The sequence below is a fragment of the Fringilla coelebs genome (assembly GCF_963513975.1).
Source record: "Fringilla coelebs genome assembly, chromosome: 1".
Classification (NCBI taxonomy): domain Eukaryota; kingdom Metazoa; phylum Chordata; class Aves; order Passeriformes; family Fringillidae; genus Fringilla; species Fringilla coelebs.
Genome location: NC_140028.1, coordinates 10,294,747 through 10,320,190, shown reverse-complemented (window position 1 = coordinate 10,320,190; position 25,444 = coordinate 10,294,747). Strand labels below are relative to the sequence as shown.

The following is a 25,444-nucleotide window of genomic DNA, read 5'->3' as shown; positions in this document are numbered from 1 at the left end:
AAAAAAAAAAAAACACCACCACAAAACATCCCCTGAAAATTATACAATTTTAAGTGCTGCAGTCATGACAATATACTAGAAAACTAAAATATATATATCCATCTGCCTTGCAAAAGAATCAAAATTTTATTGTTTTGCCCAAGTAGCTTTCCCCAGATCAAATAATAGAAGTTTAATTTTCACAAAGTCTCATATGAAGAACAATTTGCAAAAGAAATCAAAGCATCGTTTATAAGGTTTGGAAAATGTAGTGTGTGAGACCAGTTTTACAGTAAAAACAAACAGCTTTGTCAAAACATTTAAGGCAACTTCATTCAACTTTCTATTTCTAGTTAGTTATAAATTCTTGTCTGCTATAAACTCATTGTCTGGTTTAATACATTTCAATTTCATGACTAACACAGGTAATATAAATACTTTTCCAAGATAAGAGATTGGATTGGACAACAGACATAGTCAGGATTTCCCACTTGCATTGTCTTAGCAGCATCACTCTTTATTTAACAATTTTCCCCATAATTTTGACACTTAGTGAGGCAAGAAAAATACGAAGTGAAAACACAACCAACAACACCCACGTATCTTAGATTTAAGCTACCTCCTTAAGAAGTCTTAGTTAAAAGTTATCCATTCCTGCTGATCTCACAAACACCATCACCATTGTATATTACATTATTAACAACACAGGGATGGACCACGGTCCTGCTTACTTACAACAGGGCAAAGCCTGGCACAACTTTCACACCCTGTTATACTCATCCTGGCATCATTCAACTTTATTAAAATTCAACAGTTTCATAAACTGACAATTAACAAACAGTTTTTGAAGGCTGTAAACAGGCAATCTGTCATCACTGAACAAAAGCATCCTAGGTTGCTTTTAACATCACCATTATATTTTTCTAACAGCTGTCTTCATTTCCTTACTACACACTGCACAGAACAGCTCAACTTTTCATTGTGTAGTACTTTCAAGCCTATGACACTGACATGTAGAAGTATTAATTAAAATGGTTTTGTTTGTTTTGAATGAGCATTGCATTCATGTAGTTTGATTGTAATGGGTTTTTTATGTCACCAGCCTTGACTTCTGTAAGGCCTAGGACACGGTCACACACAACATCTTTGTCACTCATTAGGGAGACACAGGTTTGATGGATACAGGTTGGATGACAAGGAATTGCCTGAATGACCACATCCAAAGTGTTTGAATCAACGGCTCAACTTCCTGCACCTGGGTCCTGGCAACTCCCTATATCAGAAGGCTGGGGGATGAATGGATTGAGAGAAGCAGTGTCAAGAAGGCCTTGAGGATTCTTGGCTGTCAAAAAGGGAAAAAAACCAAAACAAAACAAAAAAAACACAAAGAAAACCAAACCAAACCAAAACAAACAGACACGAGCCAGTAATTTGCAGTTGCCAACTGTACCCTTGGCTGCATCAAGAACAGTGTGGCCAGCAGGCTGAAGGAGGTGAAGCCCTGCCTGCAGTGCTGTGTCCAGCTCTGGGTCCCCAACACACGAGGGACATGCTGCAACCAGTCCAGAGGAGAGTCACCAGTCAGAGGGCTGGAGCACCTCTCCTATGAAAGCCATCTGAGTGCACTGGGCTTCTCATCTGGAGAAGAGAAGGCTCCAGGGAAACCTTATGGCACCTTCCACTACCTAAAGGAGGCTACAACAGAGCTGGAAAGAGACTTTTTCCAACAAGAGCATGTAGTGATAAGACAAGGGGGAATGGCTTTAAACTGAAATATAGTAGTTTTAGATTAGCCATTAGGAAAAAATTCCCTATATTCTATGATTTTAGAAAATGAAGTTTTTAAAACCTAATCAGAATAGGATATTTAAATCCTAGTGCAGTCTCACAAGACACAACTCTCCCAACAAAAAAATCCTGCTATATTTTATTCTTTCCTGCCTCCCCCATCCCTAGTAAGTTTTTCTGAAGTGCTATGGAAAAGATTAAGTTTTATATTAAGGACACTTCTTCAGGTGTATTTCCCTCTTTAGTCCAAAACTCCTGCTTTGAGAATAAAAAAAAATCAAAAGATAATTTACCTGAAAAGTAAAATATATTACAAGAAGAAAGGAAATTATTATAATAAATTCAAGGTGGGAGCTCTAGAATCCAAAATTCAAATCACCTTCCTACAAAGAAAAGTTAATAATAAAAATTAACCCAGCAGAGACATAGTTCAGCTTTAATATAGTTATAACTTTACAAAATAAATTAGCTGACTTTCTAGAAGTACAGATTGGTCGTTTAAAAAGAATTACATAATTTTCCAACATTCAATAACTATTCAAACTATTCCTAAAAATCACACAAAGCCCCAAATTTGATAAGCTTTTCAACTACACTTTTGCAGAGGTGTGAGTAGTATCCCATTTTCTCTATTAAAGCAGTCTCCCACTGAAATAAAAAAAATACCAATTTTCTTACACCGTTTTTCTTAGGTTTAAATGTGCTGTTTTTCCACAAATAAGCTCACTGTAAACTCCTACCTGCAAACACAAAAACACATTCATGAAACTAAACAACCACTTTACTCTGCCTCCTTATGTTCTAAAAGATTAAATGATGCAGTCCAAACAATTTTAAGGAGCCTACTTCTACAGTCAAGTGGAGTTTTGAATGTCTCTGAGGACAAGAGGTTTCACATTCTCTCTGAGCACTTGTTCACCAGACGCATGGGTCAAAAAAAACAAGTCCCCCAAAATAGTAATGATAAAAAACCACAAACACACCCCCTCAAAACCTTCTCAAAAGTAATCAGAATTTCTATCCTATCAGTTTTCTCCCCTTATATATACTCCAGACTTGGAGAAATCAATATGACCTTCTCTCAGTCTCTTGTCTAAGGCTGAAGAAGCAATGTGCTCTCGGCCCTTAATCGCCCTGGTGATCCTCACCTGGACTTGTGGCAGTCTATAATTTCTTTCATGTATTGGTGAACCCCAAACACAGTACTTTAGATGTGGTCTCACACTTCCTGACAGAGGGGAAGAACCACTCCTTTCTGGCTGCAACTTCACTAACACAGCCCAGTCCATGGCTGGCCTTTGTCACTGTGAACCCACACTCAACAGCTCATCCACCTGAGTCCAAGGTTCTTCCTTAGAAAACTGTCTTCTGGCCAGCCTGTACTGCTGCACATGGCAACTCCATCCATCCCTGGAGTAGGATTTCATATTTCTCTTCAATGAGTAACACAAGGCTCCTCCTGTATCAGGCCACTTCCTCAGGTCCCACTGAAGGGTGACTGTTGCCACCACATTAAACAACTTGGTATGGTCCAAATAAACTTGAGATCACACTCAAGCCCACCATCCACCCAATTAAAAGATACCAAACAGCTCTAATCCCAAAACAGGCCCTGGAAAGTACTGGTGTCAGCTGCAACCTGATGCCAGCTGAACTTTGCTTCATTGATTCCCCACCCTCTGAGCTGGCAATCCAGCCCATGTCCCACCCAGCCTGCAGATCCCTTACCTCGTCCATCTCTCACCAGCCTGGACAAAGACTCCAAGAGCACACCATGTCAAAGGTCTGACAGTTCTACCTCCAACACCATATTGATTTTTAACTCTAATCCAAGAGCAAACCAAGAAATTAAAAGAGTCTACTGGCATTGTAAGTTTCTATTTCTTCATCAGAAATAGTTTTACAATTCTTCTGTTAAGAAATGTCACAAGAAGGATAAAAAAAGAAAGGCCAAGATAGAGGTGGCTATTTAAAAGAAAGAAAGGCATACACTTTCCAGCTTAAGCACAGCAACAGCACAACTTCAGCCCTCTCTTTTCACCACTGACTAAAAGAGAGACAAGGCGGCTATGTGCACCCACATGCACATCTATGTCTGTAAAAGGGGAAATGGAATCCTTACATTTTGTTGCTTTTTCATAGGAACATTAATGGATCCACAATCACCACAATCAAGCCCATCGTACTCCAAAATCTTACTTGTCACAATGCTTATTCAAAAGCTCAGCATTAGCCCACTGACAGCAATATTTACAACCCATTACATACAGCTATAGATAAATAACACAGATCAACAGTCTGTCTTTAGAAATATAAAATAACTGTTTGTTGCACTTCCCAGCAGGGAAGTGGACTTCCAGCTGCACTCCTTCAGGAAAGGAAACTCATGCCATTATCTCAAGGCTTTTCCTTTGTACTCACCAATAAACTTTAGACCTCTTGGCTAGTATCAAAACCTGGCTGAACAGTCCCAAAGAGAAGTACCAACATATGCTACTAACTGGACTCTGAGAAGTTTCCCATGAGATATAAAAAAGCCATTAAGAGCCCTTTTTTTAGAACATGCTTATATTGCCTACCTTTGCACTTGAAACAATACTGATAATTAGCATTCTCAGCTTGATTCTGCCTAATGGTTTTATTGCAAGGCACTATTCCATTCAAAATGAGATGCTATGATCTTTCTTACAATTATGCTCTGTAAATTTACTTCACATCTGCTGTTTAAAATTATTAAAAGCCATTTTTATTCATATTGTTACAAATCACAACGACAGTTATGAAAATTGAGTTTTATTCTTCGTAATAAGAAACATACTGGAAATTAAATCAACCAATCTCATTCTGTTCTGAACCACTCATGTGCAGTCCTTCAGTGACACCCTGCTGAAATACAAACATGGTTTTGTGGGTTGTTTCCCCTTCTATGTTTTCTTCAAAGTACTTTTTATTGTTTTTCAACTATGGAAGGTGTCTCCACAGGACTCAAACCTAAACATTAAACTCAACTTTAAGTCGTGCCACTTTAAGTGTCTCCCCTCCATCGGGGCCAAGTTCCCATGACTACATGGTACACACTCTGTCAGGGTTTATCTGCACAGCATACTGAACAGAGTGCACCAAAGAGCACTTTCACAGCTTCCTAACTGATGAGTAAACATGAAGAAGCCTGTTGGGAGTTCAAAACAAGAAGCAGTACTTCTCAAAAAAACATATGAGGTACCAAATGCACTAAGTACTTTCATAAATATGCCTAAAATGAATACAAATTCTCAAAAGGCACAGCTAATCCATCTGCCATGACTGAAACTTTGAGCTACCAGTGAGTGTTTCTTATTTTTCCTCACATCAGTCACATTTAAGTAAAAGGAGATTGCCTGCTTATTACAGACAAATGCTTTGACTGCTATCAAATGAAGGGTAAAACTGATTACACACTAAATGAATAAATACTGTAGCATGCAAATATAAAAGCATCCTCAGCTGCATTTTAAATACAATACACTGCTGTCAACTCCATCTGTATCACATTTTCAGTGTTGTGATTGGGAGTCACCCATGTGCTCTCACTGTGGCCTCTGTATTTCAGAATGCTCACATGCCCGTCTTTACATCGCTGTTGCAATTTGTCATTCAATGCAAAAGCAGCAACAATTATCCTGAGTTTTACTAACTACACAAACAAATTTTTCTTATCCATTATTTTTCGGACGGTTTGCTCTCAAAAGCGTATTTCCTCAAAAACGGAAGATTGCTCATGGTCTGTTACATAAAAAACCAGCTCTGAAGTACAAAGCTCTCTATGATGCAAGACTGCTTCTAACTGCCATAAGTAATTGTTTACAAGGTTAGGAAAAGCTGAGTTTAAGTCTAATGCTGCTGGAGTTTCCTGGATTCATCTCCTAAAAATAAAAATATATTTTAATTTTAAAAAATAGAGAAATAAAAAGATTATAATAATTAATTTGTTGCAACTATATAGAAGCAATGCTTCAAAAGAAATTAAGTGACAGAAATTTTTTCTATTTTCTTGATGCACACACAAAATAGATCCTACCCATTATCACAGCCCAGGCTAATGAACAAAGTCTGTGCATAATACCAGCAAAAGTAGATTCAGATGGAAATGCTCCTGTTCTCATGCATGGTTTCACCTGCCTCCCTTGATAGAACACTTTGTCACTGGAAAAGGATCTTGTGGTGGAAAGTGTATGAAATCACCACAGAAGATCTGATGTCATAGAAGTTTCAGTGCTACACAAGTTTCAACAAAATTATAAGGAGGAAGAATGCTGTTCCCTCATCCTCATGCCAAAAGTCCTTCCTCACAGTAGAATAAGAAATAAATGCATAAACTGAAGCCCACAGGGAAAGCTACATATGGGAAACTGTGAAAATGATTCATACACAACACATTTTAAAAGAAAAAATTTTAAAAAGGCAAAACAAAAAAAGTAACAACCCCATACTTTCCCCTTTCCCATCTCTAATCTTAGAGATGTATCCACGACATGAAGAAGAACATGAGAAATCTTCTCCTTTCAAGCTATGTTAGATTCTACCAGACTTGCACCAAGAACAACAAAATGTGTATGAGGCTGAGCAGGAGCCAGACAGTCATTCTTTTACTGATATATATGGACACATCTGTTATAGGACCAGCCTATAGGACCAGACAGACAGACTGCTGTGCTCAGGCAGATCAGCACAGTGAGAAACAAAATGAGCAACAATCATTGCAGGAAGAGTGTTAGTTTGGTTTGGTTTTTTTTTAATTAAAAAAAATCAAAACATAACAAAATCAAAACCTGAAAGCAAAATGCAAACATATCTGCAGCCAATCTAATTGTCAGAAAACACATTTTGAGTTTTCAAGTTCTCACTCAACTTCAACTTCTCTTCAGCTTTGCACATCAAAAGAAAGAAAGAAATAACATTAATCATTAAAGATGTTCAAGTATTATAGAAGTACAAAAGTAAACCAGGCATTAAACTGCAAAATCAGCATCATCACAACTGAAGCTATTCTTTATTTTATCATCAGCTTCTAACTGTCTCTTCACATCTACCAGCCTGACTAAAGAGAATTTAAATATTTAAACTTAATCTCTGTCTCCAGACAGTCCTGCACAACATCTGCTACTTTAAGAGAAAGACTCAGAACTGCCTGGTCATGATAACTGAGCTATCCCTTGTGTGCAAAGATGTCCTTTCAGCTGGAGCTGGGACACAGCAGAATGATAATCAAGACAGTCTTGTGGTGATCCCACATGTGCACTACTTATTTTCAGAACAGATGTCATCATTCTCTAAAAATTCCAACTAGCTCACAAAGTAATATTAACTCAATGATTAAAATCAACTTTTCAAAATCTATTTGAGTAATACAAATCATGAAGCTTCTGTGGATATAAAAGCATGTCTGGTCAAAACAAAGCAGAGGCTGTATTTTAAGAGACTGTATCAGTGATCTGCCTGTATTTACCATTTAGGCTTTCTACTTTAAAAAAATAATTAGCCATCCATTTACATATGCAATAATTCCCTCTTCATATGATCATTACAGATTCATATAATGGTTTGGGTCAGAAGAGACCTTAAAGAGCATCAAGTTCCAACCCTTGCCATGGGCAGGGACACCTTCCACTGGACCACGCTGCTCAAGGTCCCATCCAGCCTGGCCTTGAACACTTCCAGGGATGGGACATCCACAGCTCCTTTGAGCAGCCTGTTCCAGTGTCTCACCACTCCCAGAGTAAAGAATTCCTTCCCTATCCAGTCTAAAGCCATTCCCTCCTGTCCTGACACTCCACACCCTTGTAAAATGTCCCTCTCCAACTCTCTTGCAACCATCTTTAGGCCCTGGGAGGCTACTCTAAGGTCCCCCCAGAGCTTTCTCTTCTACAAGCTGAAAACTCCAACTCTCTCAGCCTTTCTAAAGGGGAAAGGTGTTGCATTATAAAAGAAACCTCCCACCTGCATGCAGAAATGTGTTAAAAATATCTTTTTGCATGAATGTAAGATTATGCTGAAGAAATCAACAGAAAGGAGTACAGATGGCAAATTCTCTCAAATTCAGCCTATATTACAATATAATGGTTGTTTCTCCTTCTATGAGTTTGAGAAAAAGCCCTATTATTTTAGCAATAGAATGAACTTTTAAATATGCGTTTACTTGGATGCAATTACACAACACTCATGCTCTAAAAAAAAATATTATAAAACAATCTTGCAGCTTTTGCTTGTTAAAGATGCCTAAGCCTGGCTAGAAATATGGCAGGGTCTGTTTTTTAATCTGGTGTGACTGGATGACAAAAATCTAAGCTTGGTCTTTAAAAGGAAAAAAAAAAAAACAAACCAAAAAAACTTGAAAATCTTCCTAAATTTCAGTAGTTTTAAACAATGTAGCATGGAACCTTCCTATTCAATAAACTGCTATAAAGTAGCATGTTCTTTCTACTGTCGATTAATATTATGACAGATTTAAATAAAGTTTGGGTGGAAGATTTTCTTTTGTTTTGTCAGTTGCTTTAATAAGTTGAGAACAGAGAAGTCCTTTGGAGGAGCACTTCCATGGTTCTCATTTTGGGAGGTATGCCTTTGTGCTTTGTTAGGCCTTCCACTGAAAACTTATGGAATGCAAACTCATCAGAATCAGTAAACATGTCTGCTCTGATTTTTCAGTTGAAACTTGTTCCAAAATTGCACATCACTGGATCCAAAATCTCCTCTGAAAATGATTTAAATAGGAAAAAGAGTGGCAACTAGGAGATAATAGGTAGCAATTCACCCAGCTGAACACACTGCCCCTCTACTGATCGACAAGCAAGTGAGAAAATCAGCCAATGAGTCCATCACCTCTTATTATTTCAGAAAACTTGTTAGTTGTGATGCAGGAACAGTAAGCTCACAATTTTTTAATAACTTCACGGAACGAGGTAAAGGCATCCCCACAAAACCATTTCTGTTTCATCACATTCTTTATGAAAAGGTTTTTCTTATCTAGCCACTGATCTGAGCTACAGCTGGAATTACACCGGACTCAGAGGCTGGGAAACAGAGCTAACTTTCATTAAATCTGTTTAATTTCCCTTCCCTTTCTGTTCAGAAAATAGTTCCAGTTTGCAACATTGCTTAGAATAAAGAAAATAATTAGTTAATCACAAACTAGCTTATAGTCGCTGAGGTAGGTGCAGGTTGTGCTGAATTAAATTAGCTATGGAATAACGACCTCAGATCCTTCAGGCAGCAGCGCCATAACAGCACGGAGCCTGACACTGCCTGCAAAAGCCCAGAGAGAGCCCAGATGCAACATTCAGTTAAATATCAAACAGCTGCAAGGATGGAACCATCCCCTTTGCCTTAACACAGCAGGCTCAACACTGAAGTTCAGGAGCTGCTTGAGTTCTTAGGTCATTCACAACACATCAACAACAGCAGCAGGAGCTACAGAACACCCACTTCAAGCACTCGTTTTAATCCCGTGTTTCACAGAACTCACTGCTTTAGGTAAGCAGGTGGATAGACACCAACCCAGCTTGAAAGCAGCAGCAGCAGCAAAACCGTGTCTTCACTGTAATTGTAGCTCACATGCACAAAGACTGAAGGAGCCTTTTGCTAGCCACATCCTGACTGTATTTCCCCATGCACATTATTCATTATAAATTTGGGAGAGATGCAGATTTTTTTTGTACATGAAACAGTAGAGCCTGCTTAAATCTCATTTCCCACCAAATAAATCTTTTTTGTATTTATAGATAATAAAAAATAATGCAAAACAAGTCCACTTCACACTGCAATCAGTTCAAATAGGGCACATAAAACAGTTATACAAACAAAAGAAATTCAAAGAAGAGCAACACAAGCAACAGAAGTACCCGCCATTCTTTATTCCCCGATTTATTGTCAAATCTGACATAAAAACTTCTAAAATACACACAGTCCACACAAATAGTGCAGAACACTGTGTATTTATCTTCTATATTTTGTTTCTCTTTGGAAAGGCATTATCATATTCAGCCTGAACTGATGTATCTCCCAAACCATGAAAGCATTACACTGTATTCTTACCCTAGAAGTCACTAGTGATGACAAAATATGTATTATTTAACTCTATGCATGCTGTCAAGTGTACTAATAAGCATATCAATGTCTGTACCTATTTCACATAGTTAAGAACAGGGGGCAGCAATTCTGTTAAACACTAACCTAACAGGTTGATTTTTGAGAAATCTATCATGGCTTAGTAACAAGAGAAAAGAAAAACCAAACCAGTTACAGTTACGGAAAAGTTACAGATGTTAATCTAGGTTACATAATAAAAATAAAATACATAATTCTAAATGTGAACTTACAATCACTCTAGTTAATTGCCACAGACAATAGTGCTGTTACAGTTTTGAACATAGACAGTTTTTCTATTAAAACTTCAGCTGATCTGAATCCTGTGGCATAATATTTCCATACCCAAGACTATCAAGCAAAAACCATAATTAAATAATTAATACTCTTTCCTTGCATACCAAATGTTTTGCTCATGCCAACACATACAGCAGAACTAAAAGACTCTATTAAATCCATCTCCTAGATACGCGCTGGCTCCTGAAGAATCGACAAATACTTGATGAACTAAGTGTATAATCCAAAACAACAACTAACTGCAGCCTCTGCAACAATAGCAAAAATCAGTCTTCTTTCAGTGTCATTATGCTTGTACCTTCAAGCAAGCACAGGGCAAGAGAAGAGCTGTACACTGTCTTCTTTTAAAGTCATTTGGAAGACATTTCCTCATAACCACTGACCTAGTCCATAAGAAATCGCTCTGAAACCTCAAATAGGAAGCAGTGGACTGATATTCCTTGGAAACCAGCTCTGGAAGTTTACCCATTTTCATGCTCCTATTTCTTGACGGCACAGCAGGATGAACACTTAAATGATGCTCATAACAAGCATGAAAAAACCCCAGCACTGAGGCTTCAAGGTTGAAGTGCTAAAACCGTATAATCTCTTCTGCTGCATTATTTTGCTCCTCTTCTTCCACCAATTCTGTTTCCATATTATTTCCTTCTCTCCACATTCATCTCTTCATCCTTACCTCATTTCTTAAACCAAGTCTCCCTTGGCAGATTTCTGCAGTCAGAGTTCTGTGCTTACTTGATGTAATGAGTGGCTGGGGAAAACCTCTACTAAGGCTCCCAAACAAAACTCCCCCCTCATCTTCCCTCTGAAAACCCCAGCATTCACGCTCTTTTTTCTATTGCAACAACCGACAACACTGAAAACATCAAGAAGTACCACAGCAACATTTAAGTTCAGACAACTGCTTTACGCACTAATCTTTGAGACGCCAGAGCAGGAAAGCTTTCTGTAACTAGCTCAACACAAGGGCAAAGTCCCACAATTAAAAGACCAGATTACATGCATACCAACGCCTCTGGCTCCTGTGGATTTGGGCGGGTGGTGCTGCCCCGTCCCTGATGCTCTCTCAAAGGCATACAGAAAAAGAAAATTAATAAAAAGGAACAAAAAAGAGGGGAAATGATAAAAAACAAGGGATAGGATGTGGGGTGTGGACGATTTACCTCTTCCAGCAGCGTGACCGTGTTCCTGCAGTTCTGCAAGCGGGTGGTGAAGCTGGAGGTGGTCGGGGAGTTGTAATCCTCTGTGGTCTCGGCGATGAACTCCGACACGGTGATCTGGTCCGGCATGATCCTGCCCCACCGGTAGAGCCCAGGAGAAGCCGGGCACACAGATCCGGAGAGAAGGGAAGCCAAGTTTCGAGGGGAAAGGTGGGGAAAAAAAATAAGAAAACGAAAAAAAAAAAAAAAAAAAAGCAGAGGGAAGATGTTAACAGCCAGCAGAGACCCGCAGCATCAAAGCACCGGAGCCGCAGAGGGAGGCTGAAGCTTCGCCCTCTACATCCAGCCTCTCCCCGGCCGCCCCCTCCTCCTCCGGACAGGAGGTGAAGGGGGAGAGGCCCCCGCACGGCGCCCCTCGCTCGGCCCCGCCGGTGGGGAGCGCTCCCGCGGCCGCCTCCGAGCAGCCCAGCTCGGCCCCGCCGCGGCGCTGCGGGGAGGGCGGCGGGAGGGGAGCGGCGACCGCACCGGGCTCAGCCCCTTTCCCCACCCGCGCCGACCCCCCCACGCCCCCCGCCCCGGCCGCCGCTCCCGCCCGCGTCGAGCACTGACTTGTGCGGGCTCGGGCTGCGCCCCCCGGGCGGGGGAGGCGGGGCCGGGCCGGGCGCGGCGGGGCCGCGGGGCCGCGCTGACGGGCACCGCTGACGGGCACGCGCCGCCCGCCGCCGCTACGCGCGACAACGAGGAAGCGGCTCCGCGCAGGCGCGGCCGGCGCTCCCCTCCCCCGGCCCCGCGGTTTCTGAGGGGGGGAAGCTGCCACTCTTTCGTTTTCTTTTCATAAAAAAGCGCTTTTTGGTGGAAGCTGACAAGGTCGGGGGTGCTGAGCTGCAGTACTGTCCCTAAGCGGGAGAATGAGCTTCCCGTGCTTTCCGGCAGCCCTGCCCGCATCGGGCTGCGGCTCCGCTCCCGCTCCAGGGAACCCCCAGGGTGGGTCGGAGGGTCTCTTGTTTCTTTTTTTCCCCTTCCTTAAGTCCGTCACGGCCGGTCGGAGCCCATCTGCCGGTGATGTGGAGCCGAGGATTCGTGCAGCCACCGCTGAGGGAGCCACCCCTTTGGGCAGTCTTGACCGCATAGGTTTTTACGCTCCTTGGTCTTAGTTAATTTTTAAGAAGTCCTGCTATGATTTAGAGAAGCCCTTGAAGTTGCTATTGCCGATTTTGCGTTGCTGGCTCCGCTCCTGAGCCTTTCCAGAGCAGAGCTGTCAGTGCTGCCGTGGCCGGGTCGCACAGCCCAGCGCGGTGTCCCAGAGCAGCGCTGAGCCGAGACCTGAACCGCGGGCTCACAGCCCTGTGTCCCCTCACAAGCAGTATTTCTGAATAGTTAACGTCTCCTTTATCCATTGTTGTATTTCGTAACTCAGGAAACTGACAGACAGGACCTTTTCAATTTTTTTTTTTAAGCTTAGGTGTGGGGTCCCATATGTTCATTTCTAAAGAAGGCTAAGTCTCAGGAGGCTCAAGTAATTGTGGTCATCTGCTGCATCAGTGTGATTTATTTAGACATACTGTGTGATTTTCTCCTCCTTATATTTGGGATTCTCTCCACACAAGCTGGGCCATTCAGGAATGGTAAATATTCTCAAATCTGAACAATTGAGTATGAGCAATATTATATGGCTGTATCCATTTCAAAGGATTTTATGTTCTCAGTATAAGTACCTACCACATTACAATGTGGTTAGGCTGGTACATGGTTTTTATGTAATTCTAATAAAATGCCTGGGGAACTCAAAAATAGTTTACAGTACCAACTAAAAGCTGCAATGCCTGGGTAAGGATGAAAAGGAGATGCCTGATTTGAGTGTACCCATAAAAAAATGACTTCTATGCAGTTCTGTCAGCAAAAATATGACCAATACTCCTGAGCAGTGGTCCTGCCTGAACATGTTTCTGTGATTTCATTGCCTTAGTAGAAGCCCTCCATATGGCCATGTGATTGCTGCTGCTGCTGCTTCACGTGATCCAGCTTTCTGGCACAAAGGCTCTGAGCTCGTACAGATGATTGTTAAACGTCATGAGACTCTGAAAGGTAGAGTAGGCAAGAGGAGGAGGAAGCCAAGAAAAGAACTGTGTGGGAGTTACAGTGAAAAATGGATTTGGGCAAAAAAAATGAAGCACTGAAGAAGCAGCAAGAGAGATAGGAAGAAAATCAGTTGATGATCGTGTTCAAAAAGCAGTGGAGGAGGAAGAGAGACCAAGAAGATAAAAATGGCTGGTGGCATCAAAAGCAGTATGGAAAGAAGAGTAAAGAACTGGCTGGGGGGTTGGGCCAGGGAAGAGCTGTTGGTAACATCCAAAAGAGCTGTTTTGGCCTAGCCTGCTTGGAAACTGGATGGGTGAGGGATATGGCCCGAGGGCCAAGCAGGGTCTCTGTGGTCATCCCCTGTAATTTCCTGCTGAACATCAATCATGGGCTGTCACACAGCTGTTCCTGGTGGTCCACTGGGCAGCCACAGTGTTGACATTAGGAAGGTTCCTGATCCCTTGCTGGCAGATTTCAAGTGAAGATAAATCCATTACACTGGTGGATAAACTGGTTTAATTAATTGGGTACTCTCACTGTTAGGGTTGAATTGTTCTTCTTCAGGCTGAAATTATTGAGCTTGAACATTAATCTCCGGATTGTAAAATAACCACATCTGTTACTCCAAAAAATCCCCCCAGAAGCTGAACATATTGCTAAAGACATAATTTCTTTGATACTATTTTGTGCAAATTTAAACTACAGAACTGAAGAGCATATTCAACTAAGAAAGGGAGAAGACCGGCCAGGGAAACTGTAGCAGTGAAGAGTGACAGAAGTGAAGGCAGAGCAGAAAGTGCAACTGAACTTTTGTGTTTCCTCATCAGGGAAAAAAGTTGTCTTCTAAAAAGACCTATTAAATGTATAAGAAATAGAATGAATACAGAAGACTACTGGTAGATAAAGAGAATGGCACAATGCCTAAAAATGAAAAAGGAAGATCATAGCTGCCTTTTGGTCTGTTTTTGACAGTTCTGAAATTGTTTATTCTGCCAGAGAGAATACAGTGCTCTCTTTTGCTGCTTAGAAGCAGCATTTCCCCTTCTCCTATTCAAATGTTAGTAAAGAAAACAGCCCTATAGGCATGACCTCTTTAGACTTGGATTATTTTCATTTAAACTCACTGGAAACAAGGTGATGTTAATAAAAATATACAAGCTGCCTGTAAAAATGTGCTAATGTTTAAACTAGTTAAATTATGTAAGTATTTCAAATAGCATTCAGTGATTTGCAGATTTAACCATGTTTCCTGTTTTGAATTGTGATAAGTATCTGAGATTCAATTCTAAATTTGTAAGATGTGCCCCTCTATAAATTGTCTCTAACTGAAATCACTGTTTCACTTCACAAATGTCAAAGAATAAACATCAGAGTGTGAAAGTTATATTTCACAGCATCTGCTGTAACCCTGTCTTAGTCTGTGCTAGATCCTAGGTGAGGCTGTGCCACAGCCTTTTTCTCATGGAAGGTTTGCCAGTGAAGTTATGCTTATCTCAGTCCTCTTGGTATGAAGTGAAATACATCTTGTCCATCCCGGACAAGCTCATGCCAGTGAGGATCATGCAAGCAGCGCTGGAAATCTTACTCCTTACTGCTGATGCAATGCAGTGAAGGAAGTTGTGCTGTCTTGCCCTCCCACCCAGTGATTCAGTCTACAAATCCACTTGATTCCCTGGCTTTTATTGTGATTGCAAACAGAAGAGTTAATTACAGCAAACTGACAATAATTCTGCAGTACTGGTGATAGTCATCATGCTTAGGGAGAGGCTAAGGAACATAGCAAAGACAAGCTGCAGACACACGTGTTGTGCCATAAACTGAATAGCAATGATGGTGTTCTTCATTTTATAGTATTTTGGACAGCTTATATTTAGACTGAGGTCATCAGTTCACTTGCAGGAGCTGAGCAGGAGTGAACAGGTGATGATGTTGTCATCACTGTGAACTTTGCAGCATGACCAGTATGTGCCAGAGGTGAAGAGCTACATGGCACTTGCACAGCTCTTCACATCATCAATGCAATTAACTATTGAAATCACACAGCAATGAGGTAGAGAACAGCAAGATTATGTTTCCACTATAGATAAGGAGCCAGATAGATGAGTTTGTGGCCCTGCTGTGTTTGTGGCTGTCTAGCTTTAGTCATGCAAAGTCAGCTCTTCAGGGTATCAACACCTCATCTAGGCTGAAGCTGGTGGTGAATCTCCTGTGGGATGTGATTATGCTGCCTGCAGAGAGCAGCCCCAGGACCACCCTGAGGTCACACTTCCCTGCTGCGTAGGAAGCAAACTCACAGATGCAAACTCAGGTGCGGTTGCTGCTTTTGGAAACAAGCTTGACCCGGGTCCCTGGCTGTGCACTAGTGTGTTGTCAAGCATGCTCAGACAAGCTGCCTCCAGGGCCATTTGCAGCCTCTCAGTGTGGCATCGAAGTCAGTTGTTAGCTGGAAAATGGAAATCACTGTGCACATCCGTTCTGTGCAGTGATCCTTCTGATCACTAGGATGTAGTCATGGCAGGATCTCACATGTCAAATTCAGGGGGTTTTGATTCTCAAGTGTTAACATGATGATGCCTTTTTGCAAATACAGGTTTGCAACTACACTTATTTCTTGACTTGCACGGTGTCCATCTTGGCTATTACTGCAGACAAAAGTGCTGATTTTATAATATGACAGACAGTAGTGCTTAATTAAAACATCAAATCATTGAAATGCACATGCTTTTCTTGGTAAACTATATAGTTGTTCTTTTTTTATCCTACTTATCATCTCCACAAACATGGAGAGTGTCACCAGCTCAGCAGCAAGTAGAAACAGAAGTAGTGTGCTAAAATGCATCAGGAAAATATCCTTAGGCTATGTTTCTCTACTATACTGCTATCCTGGATACGTTTGTGGTTTGGTGTTAGATTCATCCATTTCAGCTAAACACAGCAGTCAGGAGTACTTCCCATTCTCCTCCTGATCCTAACTCTCTTTATGAGATCGTTGTATGACATCAGGCATCCATGGCATTTGATACCTGATAAAGCTGATTTGAGGTTCCCTGAAAAAACATCTGCTATTCCTACATTTTTATAGTTTTATTTTCAGATAGCTTCTGACAAAATTAATGGGGAAGGCTTATTTAAATTTATGGCCATAATAATAGAATATCCACAAATATTTCTGAATATCAGCTCTTCTCATTTGAGTTAGATGCTGGGCTTAGGGGATAAAAGAAACTTCAAATCAACAGAAAGCTCAGCAGGATGAATTATGCTTTTGGTTTTGGAATATCTCACGTGCTAAAACTCGATAAACATTTTTGTTAATGTATCTCTCATAGTTTTGTTTTGCAAAGCAAAACCACCCCTTTTATGTAATGACAAGTAACATCATCACTTTGTACTTCAGCAGGAAATGTTTAGTCAGGAGGCGTTTCACCTCCAGGAGCTGTGTCCTCTCAGAGGACGGTCAGACGGCTGACAGCCTTGCACAAAATGTAGCAACGACATATTTAACCTGCAGCATGTTTGCACGTTTAATATCACAGAAGTGCATGATGTACTCACAGGAAAAGGCAAAGTCTATTTTAAACACTGAAGCCTACATCACACATTGTGACTGGTGCTAATTTGCTTGAAGGGAACGTACATGGGAAACTGCAGTGTTTCTACTTGAGGAGGAAGGCTGTTTGCTTTGACATTTGCAAACAAACCTGTGAAATTATTATGTTACTGGGGCCAAATAGTCAGGTAACTTTCCAGTAAAAGAAAACTTCTTGCCTATGTCACACTGCTGAACATGAAGAAGACCAAAATCCAGGTCCAGCAAACATGCTGATTGCAAGTCTGTGTTTTTTATGGGACAGTATCTGCTAATGTGGCTTATGAACTGCATGAGCTGTGTCAAGAATTTGTGCTGCTGCTGTGACTATGTTGAATGCAAGAATCAGCTGATTTCAATTTTAATACTGGCATCTCCCACCATTTGTCTTTATCTGGTACTTAAAATGAGATAGCAAATGTCTCAGAAAGTACATGTTTTTTTAAAACCTTTTAGCACTTACAATAGTGGCTTAAACTGAAGGTTCTTTTCACATTCTTTTAATATTAAAATGAGAGCAAAAAGAGAGCCCATTGTGTTCTCATTATAAATGGCATTTTAGTAGCATTAAAGTCTTGTGGTTTTAACACTATGTGGACAAAATGAAAAAAGATTAAATCAGAACATCAGAAATATTTTGCTGAATTATATATTTTACATCTTATTTACATGAATGTCCTGGGCAAGTAGCTTGGCTGAATGATAAGGAAGCTCAAATAACCATCTCAAAGGACAGCTGAAAATAACAGTACTGAAAATGAAGTGCAGCATTGAGTTACACAAGATTAAGCTGACTAATCTGCTGATTCAGTTTTGCCTTTGTTTTTTGGTTTTGTCATGCAAGATCAAGTGTCAAGCAGACAAACACTTGATGGCATTCCAGGCTCCCAGTAACAACAACAAGCAACGGGCTGTTCCCCTGCCACCTCTGCAGTCTTCAAAAATGAAACAGCAAAATGCTCACGTGCAGCAAGAGGCAGCAGGCTCAGGACAGACATGCTCCTTTTCTTGTGTACTGAATACAGGTGTACTGAATTTGGTATTTCTATTTCACAGATGGTTTTTGTTAGAGATGCTCATTTAAGAAACCTTTCTTCAGTTAATAGGAAGCGCAATAATGCATGTGAAGGGTCTGGAAGAGAAGCCATACAAGGAGCAGCTGAGGTCACTTGGGCTGTTCAGCCTGGAGAGGAGGAGACTGAGGGGAGACCTCATTGTGATCTCCAAAATCCTCACAAGGCAAAGAGGAGGGACAGACACTGGTCTCTTCTTCTGGTGACCAGAGACTGGACCCAAGGGAATGGCTGGAACTTGTGTGAGAGGCGGTTTAGGTTGGATATTAGGTTTTTCCCCCAGAGGGTGGTTGGCACTGGAACAGGATCCCCAGGGAAGTGGTCACAGCCCCAAGCCTGACAGAGTTCAAAAAGCACTTGGGAAATGCTCTCAGGCACATGGGATTTTTGGGCATGGTCCTGTGCAAGAACAGGAGTTGAACTGAGTGACGTTATGAGTCCCTTTCAAGTCAAGATATTTTATGATTCTGTGATTCTGTGTGTCAGGAGACAACAGATTCAAACACAGCTCTTACAACATCTACAGAATATAAAAGCACAGCAGTGTATTCTTCTATATGGACTGGTTTTTGGACAGTCCAAAGATATCAAACTCTGACAAGTGCTGATGGATAAGAAAACTGCCAGTGGAGCCACCCGCAGGCTTGATGTTAACCCTTGCCCAAGTGAAAATATGAGCCTGCTCATTACTCACAGAGATGGTCAGGCAAGAACTGCTGACCCTGAGGGAGGTGGTGTTCCCACCATCACTGCATTGGTGAGGCTGAGGAACACCACAGGGAAACCTGGGCACGGTTGTCCTTGCATTCCTGACACTGAGCAAATCTTTGAAGGATTGTTGGGAAGGACGCTACAGACATGTTGGCAGGAGAGCAGGTCGTTCCAAGGGGATTGCAAAGGACAAGATGAAGCTAATATGTCATGAAGGGATACTCTGATTGAAATGAGAGAAATAAGAGTCCTTCCAAAGAAGGAATCATAATAGCTGGATGCTTTTTTTCTTTTTTTTTTTTTTAATATGAGAAATAGCAATGACTAAAATCAGAGGGTGATACTGCAGAAATGAACATGTTGCAGGGCAGCTGGCATAGCAGGCTCTCCAAAATAAAAAAGAGAATTAAATAAAGCCTCAACCCACATTGCAAACATTTCAATATTTTCTCTTTCCCTCTGGAAACGATATGGCTTTGTCATTACCAGGCACATCTCTGGCTCTACTGAAGATGCTAAATGTATGCTGATGGTAACATGCAGTGTTTTGCCTGCAGTAAAAATGAAGGTTCAGACCAAAATGAACCTGGGGAGCAGTTGGAGAATGAAATAAAGGCACTGTAGACCTGGGATCATGTTCTTGAGCTGCCACTCATGACTCTGACATGGCAACTGATCTCTGTGTGCATCATTTCTCTATCTGTGGAATGCAGACAATTATATTTATTTCTCTAGGTGAAAGAACACTGGGCTTTTTCAGCTGAATACTGCTGTATCAGAACAAAGTATCTTTAATATACATTTTATTGTAAGAGTTTCAAAAAGTAGCTGAGGGATGAGAAGGACTCTCAGTCCAAACAATTTTGTCAGCATGTTTTTGGACAGACAAAAACGTTTGGCAGGTAAATGGAAGGGTTTCTTTCTACTAGTTGTTAATGCTGTGAAAATAGAAATCAGAAAGATCTGGGTTTGTTAGGGACTCCTCCCTCTATATTATAGTTTTATTAGCATTACTTTGTGGAAAAAGAGGGACTAAGACCCCCATGATAATAAACAGAAATCATTAGCAAGGTTTGCTAAGACACAGTTTGCAGATGTGAATGTGTATGGACCTACTGAGTTGAAGTGCAAGTGCTGGCTTATAGTGTTGTCTGAGCTTACTTTATTTCTCATAATTTCCTAAATAGCATCTCATTAGAGAAGGGCTGGAAATAAATCTGCAGATGTTGGATGTTATAAAAAAAGGTCCTTGCAGCCACTGAACATATTAGCACATCTGTGTTTGCCTTATATAAGCTACTGTTTTCATGGATGCATCCCTTGGCCAGACTCTAGACTTGAAAATAGCATAAGAAATTTTCAGTTCAGGAGTGATGCCTTTTGGGTTTAGTTTTGTTTGTGTTTATTTTGTTTGCATATTTGTTCATTTTATTAAGGAAATCAGAATGTTTAACGATATGTAAGCTCTGAAATACTTGGAGACGTGTCTCCTTTATGCTCAAGCAAAATTACTCATATTTAAAATTGTGGTTTGTGGGTTTTCTTAATGTAGATGTTTGAATGTTGAAGTCGTAAGGTTCTGGCAAAACTCAGGATGACAGATAACCATATGGAAGTTTTTGGAAACTAGTCTTGCTGTGTGTACCAAATTTCTGTTGGGCCGGTGTTCACATGGTACTAAATGAAATTTAGCACGGCAGAATTTCAGTCTAGAGGTCGATCACAGCAGCTCCTTTTGCCGATTACTCATTTGCTTCTACTTTTAACCACTGAATTTGAGCTTGCAGCTTCCTAAGTTAACTGGTGCTCCAGTGACTACTGTAGAGGGTGACCATCTGCTCATCTGTTCTGCCTCTAAGGATTTTTTTTGAAGCAATGCTGATCTTAGAAAACTTGAAAGGGAAGCAGGAAAGATGTCAAAATCTTCAGCTCCTAAAAGTTTTGCAATAAAATTAAAATGAGGAGGGTAAAAAAATGTTTCTTGTCCTTATGAATAGGAGAGGTTCACTGTTGCCTTGTTCTTTATCAAGTTAATCAGTGTGGGAGAAAGATCCCCTAAGTGTCCCAGTCATAGGAAAAGTTTCAGTGATGGTTTGCACCTTCTCAGGAGCTTCATCAATACACAGATCTGTAGGAAATTTGGTTTCATTAACTTCTGGGATGTTAGCACTACTGATTTTGTTGGCAGTTTGTTGATTTCCTTCAAGGAAATCTAGGAGCAGTAGGACATAAAAATGGAAGGGCCATTTCAAAATCAAGTAGGAATGTCCAGCTGAATAGCTCTATATTTTTTAAAATATGACTGTTTGACTTCTGAACTCTTGCTTATTTAAGACCTTGTGTACTCAAAAAGGAAAAGTATGTGTAGCCATGTGACAAAGCAAATGCGCCAAATGAGGATTTATTCAGTTTTGGGAAGATCAGCAGCAGTGATTCACCCTCTTGGCTGGTCTGGACTGCTATATGGTCAACTGATTCCCCCAGGGAGGAAGAAAGGATGAAAGTCCCACACTGCTCTGTGGTCACATAGGGAGCAGTGACCTGTGCCAGGGTAGCTCTAGCCCATGCATCCAGTACAAAGAAAACTTCAGCCTTAACCATCAGTATTGTTGTTGTAGGGGATTCAAGTCAGGCAATCCACATGTAGCTTTTAGTGGTTCAGTGAAACAGAGTGAAAACTTTAAAACAAGAGAACTCACCATCAGAGACTGAGTAAACAAAAAGCATATTTAGACAACTGTGTGCTATTCAGCACTGTACATCATGCAAAGAAGAGAGTCCCTCCTCTTTTCAAGCCCCCACACAAATCTTGCCATCGATTTTTCAGGCTGATCTGAGAGACTTGTTGTTTTCAAAGTTAAAACAACATTGGTTACCAATCTAGATGAGTTGAAAGGAGTTACAATGTCGTTTGTATACCCTGCTGCTCTCATCCAGCTTTAACATCTATGAAAGTAAAGCAAACTATGTAATAAATATTAGTGTTTGTTCCAATAACTGCTCAGGTGGCCAGTGCTTTGTAAGGACTTACTGATTTATTGGAATTTTTGATCTTTGAAAGGCAATAGGTTAGACTTTTTCTGAGGAACACCCACTGTAGTAAAGTCTGAAGTAGCATTCAGCAGAAAAATCCCACTGGCAGGTATTAAAATTGATAAAACATCTGGTCTGCTTTTTACTCTTTAAACTAGTTATTTATATTTCTGTCTTTTGTCTTTCTTACCGATTCCATAGTGAATCTCTTGAAGAAAAACTTGAAAGCCTGGATGCTGAAGATCTCATGTCTCATCTGTCACGACCAGAAACCTACCTAGAAGAGGAGAAAAGATCAAGTAAGTAAAACTGACCAAAGCTATGGGACTGACAAAGTCTCTTATTTAAACAGTCAATTTGAAACAATGTGTGTTAATTCTTCAGTGATGGAAATTTATTTTCCATTATTTGATTGCTGCATTTGATATTATGAGTTTCACTGTGGTAAACAGATCCATTAGAAATTCCCTGATAAAGAACACCTTGTTAAAAATTGCTAGAGGAGAGCTTCATTTAGCTGGCTGGGAAAACTCTCTGGCTAACTCAATGTGGCAACTACTCAGTCAGCTGCACTGAATTCAGTGCTGGTAAGGACTTGCCTGTCCAAGCTGTCTGACACTTCAGAAGACCCTGTTTTCTGATATAACTTCAGTGTAACCATTCAAGCTGAAAATTTCAATGTCAGGTATATGCACCAGACTGATCTTTTTTGGAAGATGGAGATAAGATCTGAAGGATAAAGAGACTGGGAACAAGAAGTGTTCTAATGGGACGTAATTCTGCATGTGGGAGAGGGCAGGAGGGTGTGGGGAGACAGTCATGGCAGGATATGGACAAGTGGTCTCAGTTTTTCATCAGTTTTTTTCTGCCACTATATTGCATACTCTTTCCAGTTTAAGACTTGTGTTGCTGTGGGGAAAGGAAGGAAGGTGCTAGACATGCTGCAGAGCCCTGAGCAGGTGAGTAGGGCTGGCACATACCTTTCAATTTGGGACATTCTGGGCTGATCTTCATGTTTGGTCCAAAGATACAAGCTGGAAAAAGACTGGCAGGGGCTTGAGGCCAGATATGGGTGCTGAGAAGGAGAACACTACACAGAAGCCATTGCCATAAGATGGTAAAGCAGGTAGGCTGGGACCAGCCTGTGAGTCAGAGGGATGTGGACTGCATGGGCTGGCACATGGGAGATGAGAATGAGATCAGAGTCAAACAGAGGGATCCAGGCAGCGGGGGAGTGGGAGAGAGGCCATCCCCAGATTACACCCTTTGATTAACCAGTCTGTCCATTTTCATTAGAGCACATCACTTTATTCCTTGATTCCGTGAGGAAAAACACAAATCCTTCTCTATGAGTATTTTTTTTTAACCTTCTGTCTAAGAGAAGCCTTGTTAGGCCTGTTGACCTATTTCCCCAGAGACTGCTGTAGTTTGTTTATGGGGTTTGTCCTGTTTGTTTTGTGTTTCCAGATATGTCATGTGGGTCTGGAGGTTTTCCAACCCTTAACATTAAAAATAACATAGAATAGTCCCTGCCTCCAAGACATGTGAGATTCAATTAAAAATTGCGACATACGAGTTTTTGGATGGGATGTTAGTATTTCTCATTCCCCTTCTGTTTCTGAGCCTTTAGGATACTTTCAAGTGATGTTATCAAAAGCTATTTTATTATTAAGAGGGTTAGACATCTTTTTTACCAGCAGAGTTCGGATTTTTACATGCTGCCTGGAAAGCATCTGAGATTTTACCAGGTATGCCCCCAGCTTGGCAGCACAAGAGGAGAAATGGTTACGGGCTGTGCTCCTAAGGAGGTGTGTCCTTTGACTTGAAGGCCAGTGTGCAAGAAGAGGAGTATCTGCCTCAGATCAAGAATGTTATGCTTGAATATTGTGTTGCATGCAGGAAAAAGTTGTTAGAAGGAGGCTCTGGCACTGCACTGTGTTTTTGTGGATTGGAAAGGCCTCTCCTGGCAGACAGCTGAGTACTACCATCTTACAACAAACCCATAGCCACTGGCAGCCCTGGATGTGACTCAACCCCTGATGACGTGTGCTGGTTCTTTAATTTTACAGCACACCTCTTCCTTTTAATTATGTTATTCATCTTCATAGGCAAAAAAGTCACCATCATCATAAGTTTATGTTATTCAAATCAAAGCAAGAAATAAAAATATATAATGGCTCATTACTTTCTAAGTTTACAAGTAACTATGATTGACATTGGACTAAATTTTAAATGGGTGGCAATTTATTTTTTGTCAGTCTAAAAAGTCAGAGAATCTCTTTATGTCTGTTATAATAAGCTACTGAATATTATTTAATTGCTCATTTGCTATAAGTGGCATTATGAGCATGTTTGGTTACATCTCAGTGGTTATAGAATGATTATATTCCCTTTCTAGGTCTCCTACTCATTTTGGAGCCTAGTTATACAAGAGCAATCAGCAAATAAATGAAATATCAAAGAAATCCAGAGAAATATTTATAGAGAGATCAAGTTGGTTGAAGTTATGATCATTGATTGATGAGAAACAACACTGAGAAGGAAACATATGTGGCTTTCCTAGAGAGAGAAGTGGTGGCCCAGTGATGAAAGTGCTCCTGTGAGTTCAGCACTGGCTCAGTGACCTTGGACAGGTTTTTAGGGCATCATTCAAATGGCAAATTCCTCAAGCCATACACCCATTAGTATCATTTATCTGGATAAGGAGTCTTTTGAGGCTAAATACAGCTTTTTGAAACCTGTGACCCAATGACAGTAGTAGAATTTGGGCTGTGTCAAGATGGCATTTTGACTCTTCTTCTCACCCCCCTGAGAAACCAAAACCAATGCTCCCTGACTGTCCATGGCAATGTGGAGGTAACATTACCAGATTTGTGGAAAATCCTTATATATGACAGTATGTGAGTGGGAGCAGGGAGTGGATATGAAATATAAAAGGCCAGAACATATAGAGAACAATGAAAACTGGAGAAATATGATTGCTTTTCACCCAGAAACACCTACACCTGAAAAGAGAAAGTCTAATGGGGCTTAAGCAAGGAGGGGGGGCTAACTGAGAACAGGGTGACATTAATGGCAGCTGGGTGATAACACAATACAGTAATACAATAGCAGATCAGGAAAGCATTTGTTCTTGTGCCTAGTTATAAATCCATACAATTATATTGGATTAATTGGTACAATCTAAGTGCTTGACTAATCCCAATGCTTAACTAATAAGTATAATGAGTTGAATCCCTATATTTTTAAGGTTTTAGAACAGGGTAAATGTTGTGGAAAGCTAATGGATTCTCAGGAAGAGAATATAAAAATTACCAATGTATTGGGTAATAATAAAGAAAACAATTATGCAGGGATTTTGCAGAGCAGAGGAAGATATCAGGAAATATTTTTTGGCATACTTTAGTTACCTACATTTGATATTGCTTAAACTCTGTGATTTCATGCATGTCATTTAATTACCTATTTTATCTTGCTTTTTGTTTTGGAGGACTTTTTTTTTTCATAATAGACTATATGACCTGAGTAGCAATAATATAAATCCATATTTTTTCATGTCTAATGACTATTTTAGGGCAAATACTAGCCAGCCAATTTTCTCGTATTCCTGAAAC

At 40.6% G+C, this 25,444-nt stretch overlaps 1 protein-coding gene across 1 annotated transcript in view; it reads right to left on the bottom strand.

Moving 5' to 3' along the window:
- The window catches only part of ASAP1 (ArfGAP with SH3 domain, ankyrin repeat and PH domain 1), a 141,921-nt gene that overhangs the window by 100,870 nt on the left and 15,607 nt on the right, over nt 1–25,444 (bottom strand). Inside the window, 2 exon segments of the mRNA XM_084222200.1 lie at nt 11,349–11,478; nt 22,021–22,107. Coding sequence (XP_084078326.1) covers nt 11,349–11,478; nt 22,021–22,079 — 189 coding nt within the window. The 5' untranslated portion in view covers nt 22,080–22,107.